Source organism: Dromaius novaehollandiae, chromosome 6 (genome assembly GCF_036370855.1).
Source record: "Dromaius novaehollandiae isolate bDroNov1 chromosome 6, bDroNov1.hap1, whole genome shotgun sequence".
NCBI classification, from domain to species: domain Eukaryota; kingdom Metazoa; phylum Chordata; class Aves; order Casuariiformes; family Dromaiidae; genus Dromaius; species Dromaius novaehollandiae.
Genome location: NC_088103.1, coordinates 49,617,518 through 49,628,222, shown reverse-complemented (window position 1 = coordinate 49,628,222; position 10,705 = coordinate 49,617,518). Strand labels below are relative to the sequence as shown.

Below are 10,705 nucleotides of genomic sequence, written 5' to 3'. Positions count from 1 at the left end.
ATGACAGTTAGCATATAGCATATATTGAAATGCTACATTTACTAAGCAAGAATAAAAAAGTGGTAGCACAAACTATTTCCACATATGTTCCCAAAATCATGGAAGAGATTGTTCTTAAAACAAAAAAAACCTCATTTAAGCAAAAAACAACCCCCACCCAAAAGTTAGCCATTTGTTGAGTCTGGGATTAGATTAGGTGGGGACAGCAAATCTATCAGCTGTTTAATATTAAGAACTTACTTGGCATTTTAGAAACAAAGGCCCCACCATCCACTGAAGGATCTATAGTTACTTATTTGTTGTGAAAAGTGACAATATTAACAATGTCTGAATACACATAATGCCAGCCTCCACTAACTTGACAAGGAGTACATGCAGAAACTTTCTTAGAGAATTACAGCAGTGCCAACCACTACACATTCTAAGATATTTTAAAAATAACTTTATTCAGAAAAAACAGCTTTAAAATAGTCTTGCTTGGCAGGGGAGTGTTGGTGGAGATTGTTTCATATAAAACCCATGAGAAAAGCCATTTAGTACAAATGGGTAAGAAAATCCACCTAATATACAGCTGTGATACTTATCTACAATAGTCAACAATTAAAAGAAATGCGATATAAAAGGTCTCTTGGTCAAAACATTCCTATGCATTTGGAAGATCTATTCCATTAAATCATAGAACGATCAAATACAAAGAAAAATAAGTATCAAAGCTTCAGAGCTTTCAGGAGCTGCTAAGATCATAAAACTGAAGAGAAAACAATCAAGTTTGTTCTCCAAGACAAGTGATGTTGGAATAGAACAGAAGGGCCTGAGAAGAAATTCATGGTACACCACCAACCATACTGTACACATACTTTACTACAGGGAGCAATAAAAACAGAATGCACAGAAATCTAAACCTTTCCTTGTGTCATTTGTATGTTTTGAAGGAGCATGGCTCTGGGAAGAGAGAGGTTAACTTGCAGACAGGAAAGGGTAAGTGGCAGCAAAAAGTCTCACAGATGGTATCGTTTTGTATTCATCATGCTGCACAGTGATGAAAAGCAATGTGTCTGAAGATGAAGAACTACCTCCCTCCCCAGAGGGTGTCCTGAAGCCTGAACATCCGCAGTAAACACTTACACTCCTGAGTCTTCCCCCAGATGTTCTTAGCTGATATTTCTCTGCGGGAGAGGGAGGCTCTCATGAAGATACTTCATGCTGCCATGCTCTGAGAAGTCAGAAACAACGTGATTGTCCCCTCTCAGCAACCATTTTGTAGTCAAGAGTCCTTCAATTCCTACCGGTCCCCGTGCATGGATACGGGAAGTACTAATTCCAACCTCAGCACCTAGAGGAAACACAAGACAGTTCTCTCAGAAGATGTTTGCTTTTGTACTATGCAGTTTTGCATTGTTATGAATAAGACAAAGAACAGCCATTCACTGACCTTCCTTTCTTGGCTCTCCCCAAAGGTCAAAAGTAATGTTTACCTATTCTGATTTAAAAGTTAAAGGAACCAAAGTATTATATTATAAATTGTAACGTTTATACTTCTAGCTGCTACCACTATTAGACTTGCTTTTAGAAAGAAAGAAGCAAGAACAGTAGGTATGTCTGACATGAATCTCAGCCTTGGGTCCTGAGGGTTTACCCTTAAAAAACTAACAGCTGAATTAGTCAAGTTTGTGATCTTATGCCCCTTTTTATCATACTGAGGAGGAGATCTGCTAAGACCCTCAGTAGAGTTTTTTAGCACATGGAACACTGAATGGTCCAGCTTCCACAGTAAGAGCCTGCTCCAGAGACTGTATGAATTTCTGCCTCAGGAAAGGATGTTTCCCTTGCTTTTTGCAACTCCCAGCAGCTCAGCAGTGCATCTGCTCCTTCAAGCCGTCAGCGTTCAGTTGAGATCCTGCCTTTTCTTCCCCCAAAACTGCAGGGCTAGCACACTAGACAGCAGCTTAGTCTGCTCAGCAGGAACAAAGCACGGCACTCTTCAGAGCATCAGTACGAAGACGGACAAAACGAAAACTGTCACAAATTTCAGATGCCACGCTGTATTGCTCTATCACTATGTGCGTGCACCATACTTCCTTCCCATTGAATGGAGCTTCAAAGGAGCCCAAAACATCTTTGTTCCCTATTGCTAAACTAACCTAAATACTCTGTACAGCAGTGTTGGGTAGTTCCAGCAAGAAAGAGATATTCAACTATTTGCTATTCTGCTTGGAGGAAAGGTCGAGGTTTCAATTTTTCCTACAGTACCTTTTCTGAAAACTTTATTTTAGGGAACAAGATCAAAGTTAACTAATCCTATCTTCCAGGATTCAGAAGGAGATTTGCTATAGTCTGCACAGAACAGCAAACCCTACAGTCACACCCCTGAAGTATCTTCTCCCTTACCAAGTCCAAATCTATAACCGTCAGAGAATCGGGTGCTGGCATTCCAGAAAACGCAAGCACTGTCCACATGCTGGAGAAAGAACTCTGCTGTTTCCTCTGTGGGGCCGGAGGTGGAGAGAGGAAAAAAAAAAATCAAATACATACAGAATGAGCATGTGCTTCAATAAACACAACATAATACAATGAACAGATGTAACATTAAAACTTACATACGTAACATCACATAGCATTTAAACAGCCTGGGCCAAAATATGTTCATATGTACCTTCTTCCCAGTGTGCTTACCAAGTAGAGACAGCTGCAAATGTCACAGGAAACTTGCAAAAATTATAAGAAAGTCATAAAATGACTAATCCAAACTACGGTCTAGATTCTGCAAGCAGGGAGTTTTATATGACTGGGGAGAAAAAAAAGCAGTTCCAAACAGCATTTTGCGGTCAAAGTAATACAGCTGAATTACAGAGTCAGCACTCCATTATCTGGAACATGCAGTTGTTCCAAATAATGAAAAATCCTAATATTGCTATTATGGATAATATTTGAAAAATATAATGCAGAAATACCACACGAAATCAGCTTACTAACCCAGTTTAACACTAAACATGCAACACCTGAGCAAGCTCATGTAGAGTTATGCAAGTCTTAGTACTTCAGAAGAGATCTTCTGTAAGGTTGTGAGCTGCAGGTCAGTCACCCTTAGCAACAAAACCAACATTAAAGACCAGCTTAATTTCCAGCACACTGCCTTGCAAACCCCCAGTGCACCAGGTCCAGTGAAAGTGGGTTACGGTATCAAATGTATGCCTTTTAGTGGCGCTGGTTTAAGTTCTGCAGGAGTTACAGAAACAGAAATTTGCACTCACACTGATCAGCCATAGATCGGCATGACCCGACTACGGCTGATCCTCAGGAATTCCAGGCTGGGACAGACTCACTCTTTGGCTGGGGGCAGCAATAATTAAGTCTTGACCTTGCACAGTGTTCACACTGCATGCAGGACAGGTGCTATGGATGGGGGCGGCTCAGAGCTGCAGGCAGGAGCACAACTTCACTGCATCAAAGGGTCAGGAAACTGGGAAAGCTAGAGATAAATGCAGCTTCCATACTAGTGATGCAGAAGTGGGGAATAAAGGAATGGGAGAAGTAGGGAAAAAGGGTTTGTGATCCTTGTTTGCAAGATACAAAAGACGCTGGAAGACAAGGTAGTGGATAATAGCCTGATCCTCTCCCCACCATACTCCCTAGTCCCTCCAAAGAGGGACTACAGAAGCTCACCTCTTCAACCTCCACATGCCTAAGGGCATCTCCAGGAATCAGGAGATATTCCTGGCAAAACCCTCTGTTGCAATAAGACTGCTCAGTACAGTAACATAAGAGCAATTTGCTTTGCAAGAGCATGTGCTGATATGTCATCTGCCAGTCAGTCAGCACATGCCTCCTGGTACTGGAACGAGGGCTGCGCAACATGTTTTCCCCGGGCTAAACAGAACTGTCTTGTACATTTAGCTCGTAGGTCTCCAGTTAATCACGCCTACTGCAAAACCAAGCGACGCTACTGCAGAATAAGTAGTTATACTAACACCAAGAACCTGCTGTCAAACCAGAGCAGTAGCTCAAGGAAGCAGACTGGTCACTAACCATTCTCTGTGATGATAACATCGGTGTGAGAACTTCCATACTTGTGGATATGTTCAACAGCCTCTTGGACACTGTCCACCACCTCAATGCAGCACTCCAGGTCCCCATATTCGATGCGGAGAGATTTCACTTCTGAGGGGCTGAATGTCAAATAAGAGGCAAACTTGGGGCCAGCATGAATCTTCACCTGCAATACCAGAAATATTTTGTACTGCTGATCATACCAACACCTTCCTGGTGAAAGCATGGCTTGTAAATCAAGTATTCACTCTATGCTAAGAAAACTTAGCCTAAGTTTTGGGAAACTTAGCGGATCAGTGAACTAGCAACAAAGTACTAGGACAGAAGTGCTAAGTTGGCTACCTACCACAACAAGCTCATAGATCAGAGCTCATTTTAAACTGTTTAAAGCAAGAACATCACTCTAGGTAAGCCGTTGGACAGGATAGTACAACACTAGTACTGGCAAAACAGCTAAATGCTGTCTCCTTATAATATAGGTATAAGGGCTAGATGCAGTAAGTGCAACGCAGAGAATAATTACAGAAATGCTTCCAAGTTTGCAAGTCTCACTCAGAAGAAACTTAGGATCTTGACCTGCTTTTACCCTTCTTTTCTGTAAATTGACATCAGCTGTCTTTGAAGCATGGGCTTCAGACCAAAAAAAGTTACTGAGTCCAAAACAAGAATGAGTCACACAGATATATCACACTTGCTATAAAGATCTAAAGCATTATCAAGCTCAGTGTTTAATAATAGCAGGTAAGACACCTATGCAATGAGGGAAACCAGGATACTTTAGAACTGATACAGTAGAGAAATCCCCATGCAAGTGACACATGAGATGTTTTGATTAGGCAAATGCAAATGGAAAATAAGGTACATGTCTGCTAAAAAGGGGAGCAGAGTTTGAAATTTATGATTAAACCCCCAACATCTGAAGGCTTTTTAAGAAAGATATCTGTAAAATGACATTCTTGTGCAACTACAAGTTATGTTAATAGCATAATCCTTCCCAATAATCACATTTTGTGTTATTAAATCATATTAAACAGACATAACATTCCCCCCACTGTATCAACACAGTGGAAAAAAAAATGCATCAGTCCTCACTCATCTCCCCTCTTCCCTGCACCCCCACCCCAAAACCAGAGATTTTCCCTCTACTCCAGCCTTCACAAAAACCAAACAAGCAAAATGCAGGGGAAAAAAAATCCATCAAGTGAGGACTTGCTCCTGACCAGCTGGGTCAGGACTGGGTTCTCTCACTGTGCCCCTCTGAAAATTACCAAAACACATGGACTCTAAACTTAACCATGCATTCCTGCATTAATCACTGCCTGTACACTCTAATTGCCAAGTGCATACTGTGTGAAAATCCTTGTTTTCCTTGCAAATCACAGTACTTCAAGAATATTTACGCCCTGATACATCTCTGCTACCTTTAGTGTTTACTGTTACTCACGTGAAGATAATTAAACAATGTACTGGCCTTTCACTGTTGCTTGGACATACTAGGAGAGAAAATGGGTGGAAATAAAAGCATGCAAGACGTAGGGTTTAAAAAAACCTGTAGATAAAGTAGATTCAAGCAGGAGAAAAAAAAAAGAAGGGAATTGACTCAGGTAAGAAACAAAACAAATAGATTCAGGAAAAACAGGCTTTGGATCTGAGAGATTACCAGAAATGAAGTCAGAATTAAGAAGGGTGGATAAAGGGTTGTGTATATGCTCTAAGGCAGAACACAATTTTTGTTATCTAAAAAGAAGTATCTGTATCCTAACAATAGCATGTAGATATCCTGAAGCAGCCACTTTTAGATCATTTCTGTGAAGAACCTTGAGGTTGTGTGGAGAAGCAGAGAAAGTTCTCCAGCAGTTCATTTATATGTACTAAGAGACACATGGATAACAAGTGTCATGCCCTAACAAAACTGCAAAAGGCTACGCCAGCCAGACCAAACACTTCTAAACTGAAAGAAAAAAAAAACCCACACAGACAAACAAAAAAACCCCAGAAAACCCACACAAACAATACTTGACTAACCTGTTCTACTCTCAGCATGTCTATGATCTGATCAAACAATGGGGTTCTCAGCAAGTCTCGATGAATTAAGAGAGTTTCCAGAGCATTACAGGCAGCAGGATATTCACACTTTGAGTCTCTGACTGAGATTTAAGAGCAAATAATTGGTTATACATTTATAACACAGATTTTGAACAGCGTATTAGTTAGCAATTATCATACTCCAAATACGAAGATCAGTTAAGCCCACGAGATTCAAGTCACCCTCTCCCAACTTACTTATTCTCGTGACCTTCTCAACACTGGCATCCGTGTCCACATACACGTGGCAGATCCCTTCGCTGTGTCCCATCACTGGGATTCCCTTAGCAGCTTTCTGGATATCCCTCACTAGCTGGGATGAGCCACGTGGAATGATTAGATCTATCAGTTTATCCAAGCGGCAGAGATCTTCTACTTCCTCTCTTGTGTTTACCTGTAGTAGTTGTGATACAAATGGTCTATGGTGTGAACTCTGCATTCTGCCTGTATTTTTTAATGCATATCATAGCAAAAAAATTGTCAACTTAATTCTAGGCACTCACTAATTGCACCGCATCTTTGACTCCATGAATGGAGAGTGCTTCTTGTGTCAGATGATGAAGGATTTGATTGCTAGATGCAGCCTCTTTCCCTCCTTTAAGCAGTAAGCCATTTCCACTGGCTATAGCCAAAGCAGACACCTGTTGGAAAGGAATTAAAGAAAAAAAAAAAAGTAGTGATCTGTGCCTTCTGTCGGGATAACACATGAAAAATACAGTAAGCTCAGGATTTTGAAACCCACTGATTTACTCAATGTCAATCTATAGTTTTCATTTTACAGCACCAAGAAATTTTTCCAGGTAACAATACATATGACTCCAGAAATGAACTCTGTTAGTATTTCAGGTACAAACTTGAGTTTTCAGGGTACTATTGGCAGGGGGAAGAAAGCCACGAGCAAGTCGAAGGACACCCTGCATACAGGCTCTGACATGAGCTGCACAGAAGGAGAAGGAAGGAGACCAGAAGGAGGGAGAGAGTAGCTAAGACAGACAAGAGACTGGGGTGGAAACACAGAATGGCAGACTAGAGCTTGACAAGGAAACTGGTCATCTATGAAGAACAGAGCTGGCAGCAAAGAACTAATGGCAGACAAGGGAGACTACTACCTTTTCCTTCCGTACAAACTCTGCCCGGAGCATACTCCCCTTCAGTTTGAAATGGAAATCAACATCCACAAAATTCAGTTATGAAATACTAAGTTGCCCACTGGCAGAGTCTCACTTCCTTTTTAAGTGCTTGTACCCTCACTTGCTCCTCAAGCACCTGTTACATAGAAGAGATCTGCTCAAAGACCTACATTAATCATCAGAAATAGTGTTGATAATGACCTTTTTTGTTTGCTTTTAAAAAAAATCTAGTAGAGTTGCTCAATCAAGTACTCAGGAGTCAGGAACTGCTAAGACCAAGGTTGCCTATACAACCTGAGTTCAGGTCCCATATTTTCATGCATTAGTATAATAATCAGTCACAGCAATACCTCTCTCACACAGCTCTGCAGATGCAAGTGTTTGCCTGGAAGATGCCTGCCTTATTCTTAACACAAGACGAATGATGCTCACTTGCAGTACATTATTCAAGATTTTCACTCCAGCATCTTCAGTACTTCAGAACTTAAAACACCATTTTTGCCCCACATCAATCTCACTATGGCTAAGGAAAGACACTCATTCTGACTTACTGCACACATGCAGTATCAGTATTGGACAGACCACCTCAAAGCCTGGAACTTCCAAGCTTTGTGTGCTAAGCTTAATTTTTATCACATATTCTTAACAGTTACAGTTAATAATTAACATCTGTGTTAAGCAGTTCTGGTTCAACCCTCACCCCACAGCTCAGCTGTACCCAGCATGGACAGATAAGACAAGTGTTCATTGATAGGAACCTCCTAAGTTGCAAGCTAGGCAGGGAAGGGACATTCATTAGATGCATGCAAGAACTGCACGGAGTGCAAGCTAACTCCTTCTACATGCTGGGCTATCAAAAACCATTCCTGAATAAGTCTGAAAACCACAGAAGCAAGTTCTGAGAATGTGTCTGTAGAAAATAGGGGTGCCAACAAAACTCATATTATGAGCATCCTAGCAAGAGTCCTCTGAGAGACAAGACTTCTTGCAGACTCCCAGTTACGCACCACCAGAAATACATCTTCTTTTGTTATCAAAGAATTCCCACAAGTGTATTCTGCCCTCCTTCCATACCTGTGGAAGACAGTCGGGACGAGATTCAAAGATCACAAGAAGGACCCCAATAGGCACAGTCACCTGCTCCAACTCTAAGTCTTTTGCTATTCGTGTTCTCCGAATAACACGACCAACACTGTCCCGTGAGGATGCTGCAATCTGACGCAGCCCAATAGCCAAGCTGTTCAACTTCGATGTAGACAGACTCAGTCGTTTCAACAAAGGAAGTGCCAGTCTTCCTGGAAGAAAGAAAAAACATGCTGGAGATAGATCTGCCTGTCTAGACTCCTGCAAAACTGATCTAAAGAAGTGGCAAACCTATGGAAAATTCAGGTATTTTCCACCACTTAGCAAGAAACCTACCCCAGATGAACAATGCAAGGCATTAAGTCTGGCAGCCACAACAAAACTGCTCAAGTCTGACTATGATTTCACATATCACCATGTTCTCACATAGTGTGGTTTAAACAATTTGTATATGAAGACATGTTGACATCCACAAAGATAAAGTTTGTCCTACTTCAAGTACCTGAATCTCTTACAGATTTTATCTTTACAATATTTCCAGAAGGTTTGGACAGTAATTGAAGCTTTCTATTTTAAAGATGGAAAACCCAAAGCACAGACATACATATAGCATTTCTGTTCGGACTGGGAAGGAACTGCCTAAGTTTTCTGGTCTGAACATGTTCGGTCAATAAATTTACCCAAAAACATCCCTCCAGGCACTATGATCAGTAATCGTGGCTCCCTGGTGTCTTACACAAAATATTACAACTCACACTGTGTGATTTTCTTACATCCCCCCCCCACACACACACACACAGAGCAATCACCTGAGAAGTTGTGATTAGTGTAACACAGAAGAATGGGTTTAGTCCAACCACACCTACACAGAACCTTCCTCAGTAGGAAGGGGATATGGCTCTTTTTGTAGAGCATCAGTTTATGCATAGAGGTGACAACAGTCCCCTCAGGAGCCAAACGTTATCTTCACCAACCCAGCAAATGCTCACTTTGTGCATGACAATAACAAAAAGATGTTTGTTACGTTCCATTTCCATGACGAGTCTCCCTTGCCAAATGGAGCACTAAGTGTTTTCAATGCACTGTTCAGTGTATTACAAGGCCCCAGGATTTTCTCTGACACAGACATTAGTTTTCTGTAACGACACACACTGCGGCTGTTTACAGTACCAGCTCTCAAGGTCCTGGGTTCACTAATCTGTGACAGCCATACTACCCAATCTCAATGACAGAAAGTTCTAGTTCTGCTCATTTCCTTAGCGGCTCAGATAAGTTCATGATAAAAGGGCTACCACGGGAAGACCTGTAACATTACCTTTATTTTCAGCCTCTTCTAAGTCCTTTTTGTTTGCCAAGAGAATTTCTTCTCTCTGATCGGTTAGTAAGTCGGCAAGACGATAGATAATCTCTGCTCTCTGAAAGAGAAAATTTCTGAACTGTCATCTTACTCAAAATCCAAGCTACTGGACTACTGGTCCCTTCTAGTTCACTTCCACTGACCACATTCTCTTACTGTTTGGACTCCCGAAATACTTGTGGACAGCTGATTTTTCTAGTCTGCATCACACTGAAAAATGAGGCTGAAGAGTAATGAAACCTGCACTTTGTTTTTTTCTTTTTCTTTTTTATTATCTTGCTTTCCACACCCAATCTTCTTGCCTAAACCCCAGAAACTCTTCCTTTAAAACCACCCTATCTTCTTCACAACAGATGCCTCCCTTTACCTACCCAGCTGCAAAACAATAATTGTCTACACCCCTCTTTTGCATGTACTTGTACAAGCAGGAGTGAATGAGACAAGTTATTCCAGTCAATTCTTCAGCATCTCTGATTACAAATAATTTCCATACGATGTCAGATGCTCTTAAAATACCTAAATTTGTATAAACCCAACATGCAAATACACATTACTTCATAGCTCTGAAGCACACCATCTTTCTGCTCTTCCACTCTCTTACAGCGTGCTACAGTCCAAATGATGGATCTGGCACACAACAGAGAAGAGATTCCTGTCCCAAGGGGCTCAGGAAATAAGTTTGTGTTTTAAATCTTAACACACATTCATTAGTTTAATAAGTGAGGCCACATTGTTCTGTCACCTGTTCAGGCTGCAGAGCTGCCAGGGTCCTGCCACCAGCTCGAGCCATTTCACCCTGCTGCTCCACTGTAGGGCCTGCAAAAAGCAAGCAAACCCAAAAACCTAAAAAATCCACAAAAACACCACACCAAGAATATGGCACGCAGACAAAGTTACAGCACATGTGGAAGTCAACACTAGCTCTCACATCTTCCAGCTCTCTACTCGGAGCAGGAAAGCTGGTATAGAGTCTTAAAAGGCATATTCAAGAAGTGAACCGTCT

The 10,705-nt window shown here is 41.3% G+C and overlaps 1 protein-coding gene across 9 annotated transcripts in view; it reads right to left on the bottom strand.

Moving 5' to 3' along the window:
* Window positions 1–427: 427 nt before the first annotated feature.
* ALDH18A1 (aldehyde dehydrogenase 18 family member A1) overlaps window positions 428–10,705 on the bottom strand; it is a 32,436-nt gene continuing 22,158 nt past the window's right edge. For all 9 annotated transcript variants that reach the window (XM_064514437.1, XM_064514441.1, XM_026115859.2 and 6 more), the window contains 9 exons: window positions 10,445–10,518; window positions 9,661–9,760; window positions 8,337–8,557; window positions 6,636–6,773; window positions 6,331–6,526; window positions 6,073–6,194; window positions 4,027–4,213; window positions 2,389–2,484; window positions 428–1,333 (listed from right to left, as the gene is read on the bottom strand). In XM_064514437.1, coding sequence (XP_064370507.1) covers window positions 1,152–1,333; window positions 2,389–2,484; window positions 4,027–4,213; window positions 6,073–6,194; window positions 6,331–6,526; window positions 6,636–6,773; window positions 8,337–8,557; window positions 9,661–9,760; window positions 10,445–10,518 — 1,316 coding nt within the window. In that variant the 3' untranslated portion in view covers window positions 428–1,151. The remainder of the gene's footprint in view (window positions 1,334–2,388; window positions 2,485–4,026; window positions 4,214–6,072; window positions 6,195–6,330; window positions 6,527–6,635; window positions 6,774–8,336; window positions 8,558–9,660; window positions 9,761–10,444; window positions 10,519–10,705) is intronic.